Source organism: Myxine glutinosa, chromosome 2, assembly GCF_964187855.1.
Source record: "Myxine glutinosa chromosome 2, kmMyxGlut1.1, whole genome shotgun sequence".
Classification (NCBI taxonomy): Eukaryota; Metazoa; Chordata; class Myxini; order Myxiniformes; family Myxinidae; genus Myxine; species Myxine glutinosa.
Window position 1 is genome coordinate 1,999,916 of NC_136262.1, and position 22,910 is coordinate 2,022,825.

Genomic DNA, 22,910 nt, shown 5'->3' on the forward strand with positions numbered 1-22,910 from the left:
GACTCCTTTTCTCTATTCAAACTGGTTGAATGAGTGATTTAAAAAAATATTTCAGGCACCTGCAACCCACCAAAGGTGAGTTCAATTCCAACGTAAAGGAGAATCATCTGCTTGAAATATAATTATTTCTAACAACTTCTAAAAGGTGCCAATAATATTGTCCTGGCCATTTTAGGATTTCTGTGTGGGATAAGCTAAGATTTAGTAATTTTTTCAGCTTTTTTGTTTTGTTTCATTGCGAACCAAAGAAATACATTTGTGGATATCAAAATATTTTTTAATTTCAACAATTTTCTGGAAGAAATGGTGCATTATTTAAAAAAAAGTGCAAGGGTGCCAATATTTTTGGCCACGACTGTATGTGGTTTGACTGTCGGGGTTCAAGACACCAAACTCCCACACTCAGAGCAGACACTCTAATCATAACACCACTGACTCTGGTTAGAAGTGTGACAGTTCCTTCAGAAAGTATTGACACCCATTTACTTTTTCATATTTTGTTGTGTTGAAGCCTGAATTTAAAATGGATGAAATTTAGTTTTTTGTCACTGACCTACACATAATAAATACCCCAAATGCCAAAGTTCTCAACAATCCTCTCCAAGAAGTTCTGTCGCTCAAGCTTTTGGGGCTCACTATCTGCCATGATTTTTTCTTGGGAAAACCACATTTCCAAGCTGGCCTCCAAAGCCAGTTGCCGACTGGGCATCCTCCTTCGTGTGAAGTCCTTCCTTGGCACACCTGAGCTCCTCACCACATACAAGGCTTTCATCCGCAGCTCAATGGAATACTGTTCCCCCCTCTGGGCCGGTGCTCCTGCCTCACACCGAGCTCGGCTTCATGCTGTTGAAACCACAGCTTTCAGAATCATTGGAATCTCCTGCGATGAAGTTAACTCCAAGGGCCTTTCACTCACTCAGCGCAGGCAGGTTGGTGGTCTTTCTGTCTTCCACCGACTCCTCTCCAGCCTTGCTCCCCCAGCTCTCTCTGTGCTCTATCCCCCTAATATTCCTAGAGGTCGCAGAAGATCTGCCAGCAACCCTCTTATGGTTAAACTGCCAAAATCTAGGCTCTCTGCTCACCTTCACTCTTTCATTCCCCTCTTCTCCCGCCTCTGGAACAAACTCCCCCACTCCCTTCAATCCCACTCCTCCCTCCAGGTCTTTAAAACGGCTGTTCACCACCATCTCTTATCTTCCCCCATCCAAAACCTTGATGTTTTCTACCCCTGCTAATTTTCACCCCAGATACACTTTTAGTTTTTGAAATTCCAACTTCTTTCCTGGAAGTCCTTGCAGTGTTGATATGTTTGAAACCTCTACCACCTCCCCCCAAGCCCTCCCCCTCCCACATTTCTCTCGGTGTCTTGCTCTCAAATGTTGTGTTTGTGTCCTTCCCCCTCTCTCCCCATCTAGTGTTCCGCTCCCCTTATTTTGTGTTTTATGTGTCGGTTGACTTTTTGTGTGATTAATGTTAGCTCTTTCACGAGCCTCGATCTTGTATACAAAAAAAAAAAAAAGGGATTTTTAATGCGTTTTTACAAATTAATTAAAATTGAAATACAGAAATATCTAATTTACACAAGTATTCAACCCCCTGAGTCAATACTTTGTAGAAGCGCCTTTAGCAGCGATTACAGCTTCGAGTCTGATTGCACATCTGGATTTGGGGAGTTTCTCCCATTCTTCCTTACAGATTTGCTCATGTTCTGTCAAGTTGGATGGGGAGCGTCGGGGAACAGCAATCTTCAAGTCTTTCCCATTTGCAATGGGAGTCAAGTCTGGGCTTTGGCTGGGCCACTCAAGGACTTTCACCTTCTTGTTCTGAAGCCAATCCAGTGTTGCTTTGGGTGTACGCTCGGGGTCATTGTCTTGTTGGCATGTAAATCTTCACCACAGTCTAAGTAAGGTCTTTTACACTCTGAAGCAGGTTCATTCTCCTCAAGGATTTGCCTTATTTGGCTCCATTCATTGTTCCTTCTATTTTGACAATTCTCCCAGTCCCTGCCGCTGAAAAGCATTCCCATAGCATGATGCTGCCACCAACATGCTTCGCGGCGGGGATGGTGTTAGATGAATTATGACCTGTGCTCGGTTTCTGCCAGACAAAGCTCTTTGCATTTAGGCCAAAGAGTTCCATTTTCATCTCATCAGACCACATACTCTTTTCCTTCATGTTCTCAGAGTCTTTCATGTGCCTTTTTGAGAATTCCAGGAATGCTGTCATGTACCTTTTTCACAAGAGGATCCCATAAGGACTAGATTTGTGAAGTGCTGCAGAGACTGTTGTTCTTCCGGCAGGTTCTCCCATCTCAGCCAACGAACTCTGTAGTTCTGTCAGAGTGGTCTTTGGGTTCTTGGTTACCTCACTGACGAAGGTTCCTCTTGCCAGGTTGCTCAGTTTGGGTGGATGGCCAGCTTTCGGAAGAGACTGGGTAGTTTCATATTCTTTCCATTTTGTAATGATGGAGCTCACTCTGCTCTTGGGAACTTTCAACACTCTAGAAATTGTTTTATACCCTTTCCCTCTATGTCTATGTTATACCCTTCTATGTTGTAGTTACAGTCACGTGAAAAAGTAAGTACACCCCATGTAAAGTTTTGACTTTTTCAACATATTTCAACATACAACAGCTATTTGATTCTCATGTCAACAATATTGATAGATAAAGGTGATATAATATAACAAATATCATGAAACATTTACGTTTTGTAGTCCATTGTATAATTTAAATAAACATAAATGCAAATTTCGCATGTGGAAAAAGTAAGTACACCCCGACATTTATCACTACTTCAAATACCTAAAATTAGAATCAGGTGCACCAGCTCAGGTGCAAATGATGAGAACATCGTTAGAGAGGATCTTGGAGGAACCTGTCTTATTTAAACCTCAGACATTTAGTTTGGCTTGCTCTTTGTTGTTGAAGTGTGCGGTGTCACCATGCCTAGATCAAAAGAGCTCTTTGAGGACTTCAGAAAGAAGGTTATAGATGCCTACGAGTCTGGGAAAGGATTTTAAAAGATCTCGAAACAATTTGAAATCAATCATTCGACTCTCCGGAAGATCATCTACAAGTGGAGAAGATTCCAAACAACTGCCAACTTGTTCAGGCCAGGCCGCCCCAGCAAGTTCAGCCCGAGAGCAGACCGCAAGATGCTGAAACAAGTCTCTAAGAACCGCAGAATGTCATCACGGGACCTACAGGTAGCTCTTGCCACTGCTGATGTCAAAGTGCACGAGTCTACCATTAGAAAGAGGCTGCACAAATTTGATCTACATGGGAGGTGTGCCAGGAGGAAACCTTTGCTGTCCAGAAAGAACATCAAGGCAAGACTAAAGTTTGCCAATAAACACCGAGGCAAAGACCAGCACTTCTGGAACAACGTGCTCTGCACAGCTGAGTCAAAGGTAGAGCTATTTGGCCACAGTACCAGAAGACATGTTTGGTGAAAACCAAAAACAGCATTTGACCACAAGAACCTGATACCAACTGTAAAGCACGGTGGTGGAAATATTATGGTTTGGGGCAGCTTTGCTGCATCAGGGCCTGGGTGGCTCACCATCATATAATCCACTATGAATTCTTCATTGGACCAGAGGGTGCTTGAGGATAATGTGAGGCCATCTGTCGGAAAGTTGAAGCTCAACCGAAGGTGGACCTTGCAACATGACAATGACCCTAAACATACCAGTAAATCCACCAAGGAATGGCTGAAAAGAAAGAAATGGAGGGTTCTGGAATGGCCAAGTCAAAGCCCGGATCTAAATCCCATCGAGATGTTGTGGGGGGATTTGAAACGAGCTGTGCATGCAAGAAACCACTCAAACATCGCACAGCTGAAAGAATTCTGCATGGAGGAGTGGGCAAAAAATTTCTCCCAGTCGATGTCAGAGACTGATAGACAGTTATAAGAAACGCCTACTTGAGGTTTTTTCTGCCAAAGGGGGCAATACCACCTGTTAGAGCCAAGGGTGTACTTACTTTTTCCACATGCGAAATTTGCATTATGTTTATTTAAATAATACAATGGACTACAAAATGTAAATGTTTCATGATATTTGTTATATTATATCACCTTTATCTTTCAATATTGTTGAAATGAAGATCAAATAGCTGTATGTTGAAATATGTTGAAAAAGTCAAAACTTTACATGGGGTGTACTTACTTTTTCACGTGACTGTATACCTCTATGTTATGTCTATGTTATACCTCTATGTTATACCCTTCTATGTCTCCTCACAATTTTATCTCGGAGTTATACGGACAGTTCCTTGAACTTCATGGTCAAGTTTCTGCTCTGACATGCACTGTCACCTGTGGGACCTTATATAGAAAGGTGTGTTTCTTTCTAAATCATGTCCAATCAATTGATTTGGCCACATGTGGACTCCAATCAAGTTGTAGATACATCTCAAGGTTAATCAAAGGAAATTGGATGCACCTGAGCTCAATTTGAAATGTCATAGCAAATGGGTCGAATACTTATTGACTCCCGACATTTCAGCTTTTCACTTTTAATTATTTTGTGAAATTTTATTTAAAAAAAAATAAAAATTACATTTTGGCATGATGGGATGTTATGTGTGGATCAGTGACCAAAACATCTCGGTTTAAAACATTTTAAATTCAGGCTGTAACAGAACAAAATGTGAAAAAGTCAAGGGGTGTGAATACTTTCTGAAGGTGCACTGTGTTATATTGCAAGTCTTATTGAGACTTGGTCTTGAAATCTGTGATGACAGGATGGGCTAGAGGTACTCGAATACTCACCTCTAAACTGTCTCGCGTGGGTTTGAATCCTGACCCAGCTCTAAACCCCCATCCCGGTGTTACGCAGGCTGGATGATTCATCAACGTGCGCCATCCCTCAGGTGCACGATAAGCGTTCACTGGAATTAGTTGGTGGGGATGTTAAAGGTCCCCACGGTATCCTTCGCCAAGATTAGGCGAGCTATCCCTGGCACCCTGAACAAATTACAAATTACTGCCCTAACTACTGCTGGGATGGCAAAATGGCACAGCGCCTGGTATAACCCTTGTTCAGGAAATTGCTTCAGCGGCATCGACACTCTGTGACAGAGCACGGTACAGAGAGATAGCGTCACGGAATCAGACAATGAATTATGAATAATAAGTTAGACCAATTTATATCTTCTGAGCTGATATTTTGCCACGATATGACATCCTCAGAGCCGACTATAAAACATGCACAATCTTGCTTATTAACAAATGAAGTGTGTTCCTTTTGGGATTGTTTTTCCAGGTTTGTTTGATGGGCGACCAGCGGACTACCTCTTCATGCTCCTCTTCAATTGGACTTGCATTGTCGTATCCTTTGAAAGTGTGGTGGATTCCCTTAATACTACACCAATCAGTTTACTAGAGGGAAACTAAACCCAGACTTTATTACCACCATATTGGTTTTTAGCTCACCTGGAACGAAGTTCAGGGGAGTTTAGGCGATGGCGCGTTGTCCGTCCGTCAGTACATCCTTCTGTAAACACTTGAAACTTCTTCTCCGAAACCGTTGATGGGATTGTGATTGTGAAACCACTGATTGTGACTAAGGTTTGTTCACAGCATAAAAAAAAATCGGGGTCTGAGGGGGTTCACCAGGGGTCAAAGTGGATCCAGGTTTGACCCCCCCCCCCCCCCCCCAAAATAGGTATTTGCTTTCTTCTCAGAAACTACACACACAATTTCGATGAAACTTGATTACAACCTTCGCCACCTGTGATGTACCAAAGTATGTCCACATCATTAAGAAAATTTGCCCCTTTGGGGGTTTTTGGTGGGGGAGGGGCTGTGGGGGGGGGGGGGTTTGCCCCCCAAAGTAGGTATTTGCTTTTTGCTTTCTTCTTCGAAATTACACACGCAATTTCAATGAAACTTCACCACAACTTTAATCACCCATGATGTACCAATTTTTGTTGAAGGCATTAGAAAAACTGGGGTCTTGGGAGGTATATGTGGTTGGGGGATGGAGGGGCGGGAGTTGCCCCATAAAATGGGTACTTTTTGTTTGTTTGTTTAAAGTCTTATGATTACGTTAGTATGATTCTACGTGCTGCCCTGTCTTCTAGCATCCATTGAAATTGGTTTAAAATACCTTTAGTGTGTGCAGTATACTGGTTATTCTACCAGGTGAGTGCCAGGAGTATTGCCTCTATGTTTTTGATATATTTTCCCACTCAAATACTCACTAAGTTGGTTACAAACGTTTTGGGGCAAAAACTGATGAGACGGTGTAATAAACCATGACGATACTGGAAGCATACAGGGGCCAGGAGGCTCGGCTGAAAGTGATTGCATGGCCGGTCTTGTTGAGTGGTGCTCAAGCACGAGGCGAAACACGATGGAATTTCCTTCTTACATTTCAACCGGATCGTAGTCGCGCCAAATTGGAGCAGGCGGATTCGTTGTCGAGGTCTGAGGAGAGTTGGTCATAGTTTGGTGGAGCAAAACAGGGACTGGCAAGGATTTGTGTGGAGCGAATGTGGATGTTGTGTAGTGAGTGACACCGACTTCATGAGAATGCACAGTAGTTTTGTTTATTTTGGAAAGTTTTACAAAATAATTAAAAATGGAAAACTGAAATATCTTGAGTCGATAAGTATTCAACCCCTTTGCTATGATACTCCAAATTGAGCTCAGGTGCATCCAATTTCCTTTGATCATCCTTGAGATTTCTCTACAGCTTGATTGGAGTCCACATGTAGCCAATTCGATTGATTGGACATGATTTCGAAAGAAACACGCATTTCTATACAAGGTCCCACAGTTGTGCATGTCAGAGGAGAAACTCTACCAGGAAGTCCAAGGAACTGTCCGTAGAAATCCGTTATAGAATTGAGAGGAGGTAAAGATCTGGGGAAGGGTATAAAACAATTTCTAGCGTGTTGAGAGTTCCCAAGATCGCAGTGAGCTCCATCATTAGGAAATGGAAAGAATATGGATCTACCCAGACAGAATTCCTTGGCTGAGATGGGAGAACCTGCCAGAATTCCTGCTGGACAACAGTCTCTGCAGCACTTCACAAATCTATATTTTATGGGAGAGTGGTCAGATAGCAGCCACTCCTGAGAAAAAGGCACATTAAAGACTCTGAGAACATGAGGGAAAAGATTCTGTGGTCTGATGAGATGAAAATTGAACTCTTTGTCCTGAATGCAAAGTAGTACTTCTGGTGGAAACCGAGCACAGTTAATCACCCACCTAACACCATCCCTACCATGAAGCATGGTGGTGGCAGCATCATGCTACGGGGATGCTTTTTAGGGGCAGGGACTGGGAGACTTGTAAGGATAGAGGGAACAATGAATGGAGGAAATACAGGTAAATCCTTGAAGAGAACCTGCTTAAGAGTGCAAAAGATGTTAGACTGTGGCAAAGATTTACGTTCCTACAGGAAAATGACCCCAAACATACAGCCAAAGCAACACTGGAATGGCTTCAGAATAAGAAAGAGAAAGTACTTGAGTGGCCCAGACAAAGGCCAGACTTGAATCCCATTGAGAATATGTGGAAAGACCTGAAGATTTCTGTTCACCAACTGTATTTCTATATTAAATTTTTCAATAGTTTATAAAAATTTGTTTGTGGAGTAATTTTCCACTTTTAAATTCTGGAGTATTGTGTAGATCAGTGATCATTTCAATTCAATCACAAAAAAAAATCTCAATTCAATCCATTTAAACTTCAACTGTAACACAATAAAATGTGAAAAAGTCAAAACGGGTGTGAATACTTTGTCAAGGCCATCTTTATGTCACCATTGGAACTTGAAAACTTCTCCCGTTTATTCCACCCCATTCATTCATGCAACTAAATGCACTTCAGAAATAACGAAAATATCAAGTCACATCTTGAATGCTCGGTCCTGCGAAGGTAGTTGGCATTCTTACAGTGACTTTTCTGACAACCTTGAGAGTTAGACATGATGGTGTGGAGTGAAGCCTTGAGGGTTACCTTGACGTGGTGGTGTGGAGTGAAGCCTTGAGGGTTACCTAGACGTGGTGGTGTGGAGTGAAGCCTTGAGGGTTACCTGGACGTGACGGACGTGACGGTGTGGAGTGAAGCCTTTAGGGTTACCTGGACGTGGTGGTGTGGAGTGAAGCCTTGAGGGTTACCTAGACGTGGTGGTGTGGAGTGAAGCCTTGAGGGTTACCTAGACCTGGTGGTGTGGAGTGAAGCCTTGAGGGTTACCTAGACGTGACGGTGTGGAGTGAAGCCTTTAGGGTTACCTGGACGTGGTGGTGTGGAGTGAAGCCTTGAGGGTTACCTAGACGTGGTGGTGTGGAGTGAAGCCTTGAGGGTTACCTAGAAGTGGTGGTGTGGAGTGAAGCCTTGAGGGTTACCCCGACGTGGTAGTGTGGAGTGAAGCCTTGAGGGTTACCTGGACGTGGTGGTGTGGAGTGAAGCCTTTCGGGTTACCTGGACGTGGTGGTGTGGAGTGAAGCCTTGAGGGTTACCTAGACGTGGTGGTGTGGAGTGAAGCCTTGAGGGTTACCTAGACGTGGTGGTGTGGAGTGAAGCCTTTCGGGTTACCTGGACGTGGTGGTGTGGAGTGAAGCCTTGAGGGTTACCTAGACGTGGTGGTGTGGAGTGAAGCCTTGAGGGTTACCTGGACGTGGTGGTGTGGAGTGAAGCCTTGAGGGTTACCTAGACGTGGTGGTGTGGAGTGAAGCCTTGAGGGTTACCTGGACGTGGTGGTGTGGAGTGAAGCCTTGAGGGTTACCTAGACGTGACGGTGTGGAGTGAAGCCTTGAGAGTTCAACATGGTGATGTGGAGTTAAGCCCTGAGAGTTAGACATGGCGGTGTGGAGTGAAGCCGATGACCCACTTTTTCATTTAAATATTGGTGAAAGGCTTGTACGTGTACAATATTCATTAAATAACTTGTTGGGGTTTTTTAAAGGATAAATAGGTTGTAGCCTCATTATGGTGTTTTCACCTTTGCCTTTAGTTTTCCTTTCAAGACTTGATCTATTCATCTGATATACATATTTGATCTATTTTGAGATTTTCCTTTCTATCGCTCATTCCAAACATTGTTGAATGAATATTGTTACGGACACGACTTAGATGTTGCTTGACCGAGCGGAATGGCCACCGTGTTCGCACAGTTTACCCGATTACACTCGAACGTTGGCCGAATCGCGCTACGCTAGATCAATGAAGGAAAGGACACAACGGCTGGGATTAATGCAACGACACAAGGGGTACAGTTCTCAAGACTTCCGGAGGAGGATATAATATTGGTGATGCAGAAACGGGTAGATTACACGGTAAGAGGTAAAGCACAGAAAGATGGGCACTTAGACACAGTCTTATCTTATCCCTGACAGACCACAGACAAACGGGACAAGACTGACTTACACAGGGATTGATGGCAAGGAAGGGCAGGCAGTCGATCGCACAAGGTGCACCTTGGCTCAGGGGCAGAATCGACCCGGTCCGGTCCAGAGATGCGGGGAGGTATTGTCGCGCTCGGAGGTGGCGTCCTTTTCTCTCCAAGCTGAGGCGCATCTGACGTCACCTCCCTCTTCCTGCGCATGTCCAGCGGGGAGTGACACGCCCTCGGCTCGTTAGCTCCGCCCCAGATGGAATCGGTCCGCCGCTTCCATTGGGTGCGGGGGGTTACCGGGCTCCGCCCTTGACGAGGAGCTGACAGCGAGCCCCTGCGTGGTAACCCCGTCGGAGCACATGCTCAATGGCGGCTAACCAAGCCGGAGTGAGGACGCACACTCCCCGCGCCGCCGCCGCTGTTGTTGTAGTTGTTGTTGTACCATGAGGAAGAGCTGCGGGGAGGTATTGGGAGGTCCTAAACTTTCTAACGGTGCCATACAATCACATTCTGGTGCAACGAAGAGTCAGAATTAATGGAAACGAGTCCTTAACTGACATAGACTAAGAATAACTAGCAAGATGTCCTATAGTTGTCTACGTGAGATGCGGTGAACCTGGGTGCGACATTTAATGGGGGAAATAGGGGAAGGTCGGTTCTACAGAGTGTTGTTTACAGAAAATGGGACTAGGGAATGGGGGATTGGGGATAGTTGGGAAGTATTGGGGAAATAGGGGAATATTTACAAGCGGATATGGATGGAGGCCAAATCCCATATCCGCAACATTGCACCCTTCTCTACCTCGGGGCGTCCCGACCCGATAAATTTTTACCTACGTTAGTGTGGCACTCAGATGTAGTTCCCTCTACTATTAACTCAACCCTGAGTGCGACAGTTTTACAGATGTTCACAAATGAGTAAATATGTCCCCCTGCGACGTTGCACCCTTCTCCTCACAGAAACACACCCACAGGATAACCGAATCGCGGAAAGAATCCTCAAACTAAACATACAGCCGGTAGGGAGCATCATTTATACAAGACTACACTGATATTTACACTACGATCCAGGACCTGTTTTTGGAGGAACACATGCAGATGTTATGCATAGAGAGAGCACGCATGCCAGCATCGATACACCAACCCACGAGTGCTATGTGGCCTTACGGCCTTTAATAATGTGCAGAGCACCCCATCCAAGCACCACAAGCACCACCCCATTATGTACAGTCAGCACCATCCGGTGCACCAATAAAGTGTTCAATAATCACCGGTGGTGTCGCAGCCGGCCGATGTTCTGCCGCTGGTCTTGCCTTGGAGCCCACTTGGTGTTCTGGCTTCCTTCAAAAATAAAGAAAGGCGCCAACCGCGTCCATTTCTAAATTGTGGCCGTCAGGGGGGCCAACTATAAGTGGTTCACCTGTATGGCATAGGTTCCACGTTGACCCAGAGGTCCATCAACGGGTGGTGCTTGGCCGCAAAAGAACTGCGGTCCATGGTGGGCGGCCACAAAAATTGCGGTCCATATGGTGTATCGATCCAGGCAGCAAGCAGCGAAAGTACAGGCCCACAACTGCGGAGCCAGCACCTCTCTCTCCTCTCTCTCTCTGCCCCAAAGCCAGATCCTCGGAGGTGGGAGACAAAAGAAGAAGACAAGTGAGTAAGGTGGTAAGGGCGCAAAAGTGCACGCAATACAAGGTGATGCACACTGGGGGCACATGGGAACCAGGTGAGACAGGTACGTTCCTACCGTACGCCCCCCCACCCCCCCACCAGGTAACCTACATTGCCCCTCCCTTACCCCTTACTGTATCCACAAAACACAACACTACCCATAAACATCTACTTTACAAATCAACAAACGTCCCTACTGTCTTCCCCGTTCCTCCCATAAACCAAATTCGTCTTCTCTCCCTCCTAACCAATCAAATTTGCCATTTCCAACTCAACATCAAAATTTGCCATCACCAATTCATCATCAGTCCCTCCTAAGGAGGGAGAGATGGAATCACCCCAATGTCTTATCCACGTCGTGATGCGTCTCACAAATCCAACAGCAATTCTCATTTCCTGCAACACAGAACAAAGAAACACAGGTGTGGAGTCATCATCATCACCTCAGGTAAGTGGCTGCGTATGGTGCGACAGGTTCATCAATGCTAACTATTTCCTAAATGACTTTAACAACTTTACATTACCCGGGGTCTTTCCCTGCCAATCCATTGGCCAACTTACACTATGGGTTCTAAAAACCAATTCCCATTGACCAAACTGTGGTGCTTCTCAATTTGGGGTCTCACTCCCCCGATTCAACACTCAGTGCTCTCGCACAATTTCTGGGCTGTGACGTGTAGCTCTCCCAGCAGGTCTACCCACCTGCACACCTCCACCACTGTAGTTGCCACCCGAGCTTACCTGCTCCTCACCCTAACCTAACTAACTGGGGAAGGCCCTCTCGCACTCTCACCCCCTCAGTGCCCTCTCTGGCACGGGCTGCCCGATCCACACCCGGGATCCTCAGGCCCCCACTGACACTAACGGCTCCCAGAGCCCACCTGCGGCCTCACCTGGCCGACATCCTCACAGTGGTGGAGTGCCCAAACCAACTACACACACTAACAGGCTACACGCCCAGCCATTTCCACAACACTAATGCACCCATCCACAATACCATTCTGCAACCGCACCACAAATGCCAATCTCCAACCACAATTTACCTATACCCTCTACCTCACACTTACACTACCCGCCCCGGGTACTCGTGAAAGGGGTCCACTCTTCCCCCATCCACACCTTCGCACCATGCACACCACTCCGTACCACTTACTCCATGTATTCCACACACCTGCACTTGCACACCTGTGCTCTCACACCTGGTGCCACCTGCACCCTTCTCTCCCCAAGCGCATTCACGCTGATCCACAACACTCACTACTCATACACTGCTCCACACTGCTCCACACACCTGTCCAGTTCTCACACAGCATCATCTCATCTAACTACTCCCCTCTGAAACTTGCGCTTCCCAGTCGTCCCTTTAAACTATTGCGCTCCCTCGTCATTATAATCCACACTAATCTACCTGCGTCCCCACTACAGGTATCAGTCACTAACTAACCTTAACGTCACCGAATGTCATCTTCTAGGGCCCTATCAATATAACCTAACCCACCCGGGCTAGTTTTCACTGCCATACACCCCATAAACTATAGCTCCCTTTGCCCCACCATGGGAAGGGTGGCAGGGATGCCACCCTTACCCACCGTCATACGGCGCGAGTGGGACCTTGTGGGACCACCTCGTATGCGAGTCGTTGCCCGCCTGCCGGACCCCGTGCGTCGCCCCTTGCGGGGTCAGCGCGGGGCCGAACCGGCCGGGCCCCCACAGTACATTACCCCCAAGGGGCTCTCGTGCCTCCCCTGTCCCTCTAACAACTACCCCTGTTGGTGTCGATGCATGGGTCACACTTCCGCAACCCGCTACCCATTCCATACCACCACAACCTTGCTCACCCACACCTCGCACCTCTCGTTCCATACCCTCCGGACCAGCCATACACCTCACTCTTGGCCTCTCACGAACATCCGGGTCCATCTCGACCCCCAAGCTTATTAAATCACCTGGCGCATCATACGCACGACCATATTGGTCACCACTTACACCGGGTCCTCTTTCTCTTCGCTTCTCCTCCATCACCTGCGAATCCCTCATCCGGTTAATGAGCACATCATCACGATCCGAACACAGACTTTGGACCAATTCTTTTATCTCCTCCTTTATCTCTTTCTTATCCCCTCTCCGTCGCTTCTTAATTTCGCTCACCCCTTCTTCCACTTCTTCTAATTTCTGCTTCACCTCTTTTATTTCCCGGTACGTCTCCTCAAGTTCGTCCTCTAAGGCCACCTTGACCGTTTCCATGTGCGTCCTCACCTGCCGGTCCTTCGTCTCCATTACCTCTGTCACCTCGTCCAACCTCGTTGTCAGTCCCTCACGTACCATCTGACATTCCCTCTTCGTCGCTATGAAGTCGTCTTTTATGTCGTTTTATGTCGCTTTTAACCCTCCTAGTACCGCAGTGTTCCTTTGAACCTGCCCCGTTAGTTCTTTTTGTCCCTCCGTCAGCTGTTCCACTTCCAGCGTCAACTCCTCTATGCCCCCTTGTAACTTTACAGTCCCCTTTCTCACCTCCTTCTCCATGCGCTCCTCACAGTGCCTCACCTCCTCGCGCACTCCTCCGACCTCCTCACTCACACCTCTTCTGATCTCTTCTCCCATCACTTGCATCTCCTGCCCAGATGCCACCCTCATCTGCTCCATTTCCTCCCTGTGAGCATCCAATTGAGTTTCTACCCCCATTCTGACCCCCTCTATCTGCTGCCCCATTTTTTTAACTTCCCTTTCCGCTTGGTCCCTCATGTCCCTCAATTTGCCTTCCATACTGTTTTCTAACCCCTCTAACCCCTTTTGCATCCCTTCCATTTGATTCTCTTGAGCGGCCATTCTGTTTTCTACCCCCATTAACCCCTCCTGTATTTCCCCTAATCTATTGTCTAATCCCTCACCGGTACCCCTCGCTTCGTCCCTCATTACCCCCAATTGCTCACTCTGAGCCCTCGCTTCGTCCCTCATTACCCCCATTTGGCCCTCCAATCGCTCACCCAATCGCTCACTATCAGCCCTCATTTGCTCACTATTAGCCCCCATGTCCTCCCTCAATTTCTCGCTATTCTGGGCCATAAGGGCCTTCATTTGTATTAAAAAAAAGGTTCAAATCTACCAGCGGCGCTATTACGGTCGCGGGCGCGGTCGCCGTGGCCATGTGCGAGGCGCCATTTTGCGCGCCCGTAACCTCGTGCGCGACGACGCTATTTTGCGAACCTGCCACCCTCACTGCTTCGCTCTCCTCTTGTCCCTCAATTTGGTCCTGGATCGAACCTGCCTCACTCTCCTCTACCGGAACCCAGCCGTCTTGATCTGCCATAGCGCGACTCAAAATTCGGGTTTTTATTTTTGTAAAACACAATCAAATTTCGCCGTTATAATTTCGAGCGCGTGAAGCGCGCTTCGGGTCCAATCTCACTCCTCGACACCAATTGTTACTCTAATAGTACAATTGGTGTTCCAAAATTTGGGCCTAACAAATTTAGTCCCAGGTCCGAATCCAACTCCTGACAACCAATTGTTACGGACACGACTTAGATGTTGCTTGACCGAGCGGAATGGCCGCCGTGTTCGCACAGTTTACCCGATTACACTCGAACGTTGGCCGAATCGCGCTACGCTAGATCAATGAAGGAAAGGACACAACGGCTGGGATTAATGCAACGACACAAGGAGTACAGTTCTCAAGACCTCCGGAGGAGGATATAATATTGGTGATGCAGAAACGGGTAGATTACACGGTAAGAGGTAAAGCACAGAAAGATGGGCACTTAGACACAGTCTTATCTTATCCCCGACAGACCACAGACAAACGGGACAAGACTGACTTACACAGGGATTGATGGCAAGGAAGGGCAGGCAGTCGATCGCACAAGGTGCACCTTGGCTCAGGGGCAGAATCGACCCGGTCCGGTCCAGAGATGCGGGGAGGTATTGTCGCGCTCGGAGGTGGCGTCCTTTTCTCTCCAAGCTGAGGCGCATCTGACGTCACCTCCCTCTTCCTGCGCATGTCCAGCGGGGAGTGACACGCCCTCAGCTCGTTAGCTCCGCCCCAGATGGAATCGGTCCGCCGCTTCCATTGGGTGCGGGGGGTTACCGGGCTCCGCCCTTGACGAGGAGCTGACAGCGAGCCCCTGCGTGGTAACCCCGTCGGAGCACATGCTCAATGGCGGCTAACCAAGCCGGAGTGAGGACGCACACTCCCCGCGCCGCCGCTGTTGTTGTAGTTGTTGTTGTACCATGAGGAAGAGCTGCGGGGAGGTATTGGGAGGTCCTAAACTTTCTAACGGTGCCATACAATCACATTCTGGTGCAACGAAGAGTCAGAATTAATGGAAACGAGTCCTTAACTGACATAGACTAAGAATAACTAGCAAGATGTCCTATAGTTGTCTACGTGAGATGCGGTGAACCTGGGTGCGACATTTAATGGGGGAAATAGGGGAAGGTCGGTTCTCCAGAGTGTTGTTTACAGAAAATGGGACTAGGGAATGGGGAATGGGGGATTGGGGATAGTTGGGAAGTATTGGGGAAATAGGGGAATATTTACAAGCGGATATGGATGGAGGCCAAATCCCATATCCGCAACAATATTATTTTGAACACTGATCATGCTTCTTCTTTTGTATCATCTCGATTATATGTTTGAGTGACAAGTGGTTTGTGAAGTCTGGTTAGACATCTCGGACATGAACAATTCAATTTTGCTCTTGCAACCGTAAGGCGATCATTATTAGATGCTCAAATTGTTAAATAATTTACGAACGGTTTGTATTAGTCGAGGAATCTTTGAGTAAAACTCCCATGAATCAAACAAGCCACCAATAGGGTGTTCGGCCCGTACATTAGGTATTGATGCTTTGAGTAGATGAATGTGAATAGTCGAGAGCTGCTGACACTTGCAAACAAATGTAGGAATAATCAAAACCGAAGGCACGAGCAATTGGCAGGGAGTGCACAGGTGTCACGTTTTTTGACCACCAGAATGTGCAAGTATCGTGCGTCAGGTGTTGAGTCCACCAAGACGGAGATGCACCATGTGACTGCAAGATGCAGACTGTGAGACGTGACATTGTTTTCATCCTCACTTGATGATTGTGTTGTGGGGATTTATTGATGGAGCTTGGAATCTTTTATCCTTTTTTCCTGAGGTTGTTATTTTGATATTTGATACTTTGTACAACGAGGATTCAATGATTACCTTAACAGCTTACAGATCGTCGGGGTGTTGATGGACATGTCGGTGAGTGATACAAACCTTTGAATGCTAAGGGATGACAATGAACTTGCTTTCAAAATGTTAATCTTCTCCTTCAACCTTGAGAGGTTCAAAGTGTCGGGATGACGATGGAATTTTGCTCTCCAAGAGGACGAAATACTTTCTTAGGCCATCTATGTACCGAGTTTTACATGGCAATAATTATTTCGTGTACATGAAAATCTTTCTTTTCGGTGCTTTAATGTCTTGCAATTTTATTTTCCTGTTTTATTACTTGGTAAAAAGGTTTTTGACAAGTATGTTGATCACTCCGGTGTGTGTGTTTGTGTGTTTATCTGTCCGATCACTTATACTTGCCGACAGGTCACAATTTTAAACCGATCTTGACGAAACTTCACCAAATGGTAGAGTTGGTGGTCCGACAAAATCCTATTTATTTTTGAGGTCAAAAGGTCAAAAGATCAACAAAATTTTCGATATTTCTAAAATCCTCAATTTTCATTTGATTGACTTGAAATCTGAATAATATTTGCACATCAGCTTACTGAAACCAACCACCAACTATTTTTGAGGTCAACATCGGCCAAAAGGTCAACATCCTCCAAAAGGTCAACATCCTCCAAAAGGTCAACATCGGCCAAAAGGTCAACATAGGCCAAAAGGTCAACACAGACCAAATTTCTATAATTGTCAATTTTCATCCGATTAACTTAAAATTTGAAGACGATTTGCATATCCGGTCACTGAATTCAACCACTAATTATTTGTGGTCAAAATGATACTCTACTGAATGCCATTCTACTTTGTTCTCTTTTGCCAAGTGTCGCTCTATGAGTGATTTGTGTTTCATTAAATTTTTGTCAATTTTGTCACTGATGCATTAAAATCACCCTAAAAATGCACTAAAATCACCCTAAAAATGCACTAAAATCACACTAAAAATGCACTAAAATCAAACGAATGTACTAAAATCAAACAAATGCAATAAAATCAAACAAATGCACTAAAATCACACAAAAGGCACTAAAATCACACTAAAAAGGCACTAAAAAGGCACTAAAATCAAACATGCACAAAAATCAAACATGCACAAAAATCAAACAAATGCACTAAAATCACACTAAAAATGCACTAAAATCAAACGAATGCACTAAAATCAAACATGCACAAAAATCACACTAAAAATGCACTAAAATCAAACAAATGCACTAAAACCACACTAAAAATGCACTATAATCAAACAAATGCACTAAAACCACACTAAAAATGCACTAAAATCAAACAAATGCACTAATATCAAACGAATGCACTAAAATCAAACGAATGCACTGAAATCAAACGAATGCACTAAAATCAAACGAATGCACTGAAATCAAACGAATGCACTAAAATCAAACGAATGCACTAAAATCAAACGAATGCACTAAATTCAAACGAATGCACTAAAATCAAACGAATGCACTAAAATCAAACGAATGCACTAAAATCAAACGAATGCACTAAATTCAAACGAATGCACTAAAATCAAACGAATGCACTAAAATCAAACGAATGCACTAAAATCAAACGAATGCACTAAAATCAAACGAATGCACTAAAATCAAACGAATGCACTAAAATCAAACGAATGCACTAAAATCAAACGAATGCACTAAAATCAAACGAATGCACTAAAATCAAACGAATGCACTAAAATCAAACGAATGCACTAAAATCAAACGAATGCACTAAAATCAAACGAATGCACTAAAATCAAACGAATGCACTAAAATCAAACGAATGCACTAAAATCAAACGAATGCACTAAAATCAAACGAATGCACTAAAATCAAACGAATGCACTAAAATCAAACGAATGCACTAAAATCAAACGAATGCACTAAAATCAAACGAATGCACTAAAATCAAACGAATGCACTAAAATCAAACGAATGCACTAAAATCAAACGAATGCACTAAAATCAAACGAATGCACTAAAATCAAACGAATGCACTAAAATCAAACGAATGCACTAAAATCAAACGAATGCACTACAATCAAACGAATGCACTACAATCAAACGAATGCACTACAATCAAACGAATGCACTAAAATCAAACGAATGCACTAAAATCAAACGAATGCACTAAAATCAAACGAATGCACTAAAATCAAACGAATGCACTAAAATCAAACGAATGCACTAAAATCAAACGAATGCACTAAAATCAAACGAATGCACTAAAATCAAACGAATGCACTAAAATCAAACGAATGCACTAAAATCAAACGAATGCACTAAAATCAAACGAATGCACTAAAATCAAACGAATGCACTAAAATCAAACGAATGCACTAAAATCAAACGAATGCACTAAAATCAAACGAATGCACTAAAATCAAACGAATGCACTAAAATCAAACGAATGCACTAAAATCAAACGAATGCACTAAAATCAAACGAATGCACGAAAATCAAACGAATGCACTAAAATCAAACGAATGCACTAAAATCAAACGAATGCACTAAAATCAAACGAATGCACTAAAATCAAACGAATGCACTAAAATCAAACGAATGCACTAAAATCAAACGAATGCACTAAAATCAAACGAATGCACTAAAATCAAACGAATGCACTAAAATCAAACGAATGCACTAAAATCAAACGAATGCACTAAAATCAAACGAATGCACTAAAATCAAACGAATGCACTAAAATCAAACGAATGCACTAAAATCAAACGAATGCACTAAAATCAAACGAATGCACAAAAATCAAACGAATGCACAAAAATCAAACGAATGCACAAAAATCAAACGAATGCACAAAAATCAAACGAATGCACAAAAATGAAACAAATGCACAAAAATGAAACAAATGCACAAAAATGAAACAAATGCACTAAATCACACTGAACAATGCACTAAATCACACTGAACAATGCACTAAATCACACTGACAATGCACTAAATCACACTGACAATGCACTAAATCACACTGACAATGCACTAAATCACACTGACAATGCACTAAATCACACTGACAATGCACTAAATCACACTGACAATGCACTAAATCACACTGACAATGCACTAAATCACACTGACAATGCATTAAATCACACTGACAATGCATTAAATCACACTGACAATGCATTAAATCACACTGACAATGCACTAAATCACACTGACAATGCACTAAATCACACTGACAATGCACTAAATCACACTGACAATGCACTAAATCACACTGACAATGCACTAAATCACACTGACAATGCACTAAATCACACTGACAATGCACTAAATCACACTGACAATGCACTAAATCACACTGACAATGCACTAAATCACACTGACAATGCACTAAATCACACTGACAATGCACTAAATCACACTGACAATGCACTAAATCACACTGACAATGCACTAAATCACACTGACAATGCACTAAATCACACTGACAATGCACTAAATCACACTGACAATGCACTAAATCACACTGACAATGCACTAAATCACACTGACAATGCACTAAATCACACTGACAATGCACTAAATCACACTGACAATGCACTAAATCACACTGACAATGCACTAAATCACACTGACAATGCACTAAATCACACTGACAATGCACTAAATCACACTGACAATGCACTAAATCACACTGACAATGCACTAAATCACACTGACAATGCACTAAATCACACTGACAATGCACTAAATCACACTGACAATGCACTAAATCACACTAACAATGCACTAAATCACACTAACAATGCACTAAATCACACTAACAATGCACTAAATCACACTAACAATGCACTAAATCACACTAACAATGCACTAAATCACACTAACAATGCACTAAATCACACTAACAATGCACTAAATCACACTAACAATGCACTAAATCACACTAACAATGCACTAAATCACACTAACAATGCACTAAATCACACTAACAATGCACTAAATCACACTAACAATGCACTAAATCACACTAACAATGCACTAAATCACACTAACAATGCACGAAATCACACTAAAAATGCACGAAAATCACACTGAAAATGCACTAAAATCACACTGAAAATGCACTAAAATCACACTAAAAATGCACGAAAATCACACTAGAAATGCACTAAAATCACACGAGAAATGCACTAAAATCACACATTTCCTTTGCAGTACTAAAATCACACTACCTGTTGAACCTTTTCCCACAGCTTCTTATGATGCCTCTAATCATCTCAGTGATGTACCTGTGGGCACAAGTCAACCGAGACCAGATTGTCACCTTCTGGTTTGGGACAACGTTTAAGGTGAGCTTGTTGCGTGTGCTCGACAGCAAATTGGTTAGTATTTCTGACATTTTAAAATTTATTTCATTTGACATTTGGAAATTGTTGCAGCAAAATCGTACAAAGTTTTTTTAAATTTTTATTTATTTATTTGTTTTTTAAAAATGTTTTTTTACAGGCCTGTTACCTTCCATGGGTCATTACTGGCTTCAACTTCATCCTGCGTGGTTCGTAAGTTCATATATGTTCATTACATTGACCTTTCTCATCCAATTCAATATAGTAGGATGGACATTGTCCAGAATTATGCTTCAATTCAGAGGCGTCAACACCTTTAATTAAAACACAGCATTTGGTCTTAAAAACTCGTATTAAGGTACTCTTCAATATCCATCTGGATACCAGATGCAAATATTCCCAAATAAGGAATTATAGCACATTAATGACCGAATATGGTAAAAATAAACATTTGCAATTTTGAATGAGTCACATGTACACTTCCATATTGTTGCGGATCTTCCGAAGCCCGGCAACGTACAGGGGGGGGGGGGGGGGAGGGTTAAAACCCTTTTCCCCCGCGGGTCTTCGTGTCCACGAGGCCAAGTCGCCACTCCCACAGCGAGCGTGGAAAAGGGTATCGGGTCGATGCCACATGTACCTTTGGTTGCCACGGAAATGGGGACCGGACCTCGCACAAGCCACGCTAATCGAATACGCCCGAGCAGTGTGCGTATCACGTGACTCGTGCCGTTACCTTTCATTGAACCCGATTCGAGCGGTTCTGTTCGTGCGATGCTAAGCCAATTGTGAAATGATGGGAACGATCAAATAAGAGGAAGAACACGGTTTATTTACAGCTATACAGGTGAAGAGACACAGAGCAGGCACTTAAGCAGTCTTAACAAATCCCAGACAAAGGGCCCACTCACTCACGCGAGGAAAAAGAAGGAAGGAAGTTCGCGCGCCTTGCCGCCGGTCGCTCCCGGACAGCTCGCCCGGCGTGGCCCTCTGGTGTTCACGGCACGTATGCAGGGAGCCCAGGTAGGAGGGTCGTCGGCGTAGGTGTTTCCGGGATGGATCGTCTCCACACCGCGCGATTAATACAGCCGCGGAGCGCAGGACACAGGGCACGGGGAATTCGTGTACAGAGAGGCTATAACAAGCGATTCAATTCAAGCACTCTGACTCGTTCAGGGGCTGGGCGACTCCGACGCGTTCTGTGGATTCTGACCCTGACTCGCGCTTGGGGGTCCTGTCTCAGGCAGGGGGCCCGGGGCATGGTTTTATATGGCCCCTCCCCGGCCTTACCCGAATGTTCCATGCCCTTCCTCCCGTTGCCGTGGTGAGCCACTCCCCTCGAGCTCTGATTGGTGGCTCGCTGCTTACCGGCCACTCCCCCTGCAGCTCCTCCCTTCGGCCTTGCCAGACTTGTTCCAGGCCGAGCACATGGCATTCTTGTCCAATTGAGGCCTACTCACTGGCCTGCTCAACACAAAACTAACACAGGAAAGGACTATGCTTACATTTACTAAGAAATAACTGAACTCCAGCGAGGCGACATGTTGTGGTGCATCTACCTACGAGGGGGTTATCCTTTATTCACAAAACCGCAACAATATAATATCAAATTGGACAGGACATGACTCGTATTTACCTATCAAAATTTGAATGACCAAAATTACTGAACAGTAAATGAATGGAAGAACATTATACAAACATTTCATGTTATCAGCAACATTTAAAGTTTACAATAAGTTGGATATTTTTTTTTTTTGACAGTGGTAAATTTGTGAAAAAACAAATTCTTCTTGCGAAAAGTCTATTCTAACACACACACACACACCACACACACACACACACACACACACACACACACACACACACACACACACACACACACACGTGTGTATACAAAATACATGTATACACACACACACATACACATAAACATATACATATACATACACATAAACACACACACACACACACACACACACACATATATATATATATATATATATATATATATATATATATATATATATATATATATATATATATATATATATATATATATACATATACAGTGGAACCTTGACTTACGAGTGCCCCAACTTACGAGTTTTTCGAGATACGAGCCGTCGCTCGGGCGGTTTATTGCTTTGAGATGCGAGCCGAGATCCGAGTTACGAGCTTTCGCCACCCGGTCACGTGGTTATCTTGCCGTGCAAGTACAGTATCTCTGTCGTACAGCGCTGCATTTTTGTTTTCGCATGTTGGTTATTTTGAGTTTACGCCGCCAGGTGGGTTCTGGTCACGTGGTTATCTTGCCGTGCAAGTACAGTATCTCTGTCGTATAGCGCTGCATTTTTGTTTTCGCATGTTGGT

At 44.3% G+C, this 22,910-nt stretch overlaps 1 protein-coding gene across 2 annotated transcripts in view; it reads left to right on the forward strand.

Annotated features, from left to right (window-relative positions):
* Window positions 1-22,910, forward strand: part of DERL1 (derlin 1) — a 210,061-nt gene that overhangs the window by 45,693 nt on the left and 141,458 nt on the right. For both annotated transcript variants that reach the window (XM_068108845.2, XM_078772903.1), the window contains 4 exons: window positions 5,269-5,333; window positions 16,229-16,255; window positions 20,448-20,543; window positions 20,701-20,753. In XM_068108845.2, coding sequence (XP_067964946.1) covers window positions 5,269-5,333; window positions 16,229-16,255; window positions 20,448-20,543; window positions 20,701-20,753 — 241 coding nt within the window. The remainder of the gene's footprint in view (window positions 1-5,268; window positions 5,334-16,228; window positions 16,256-20,447; window positions 20,544-20,700; window positions 20,754-22,910) is intronic.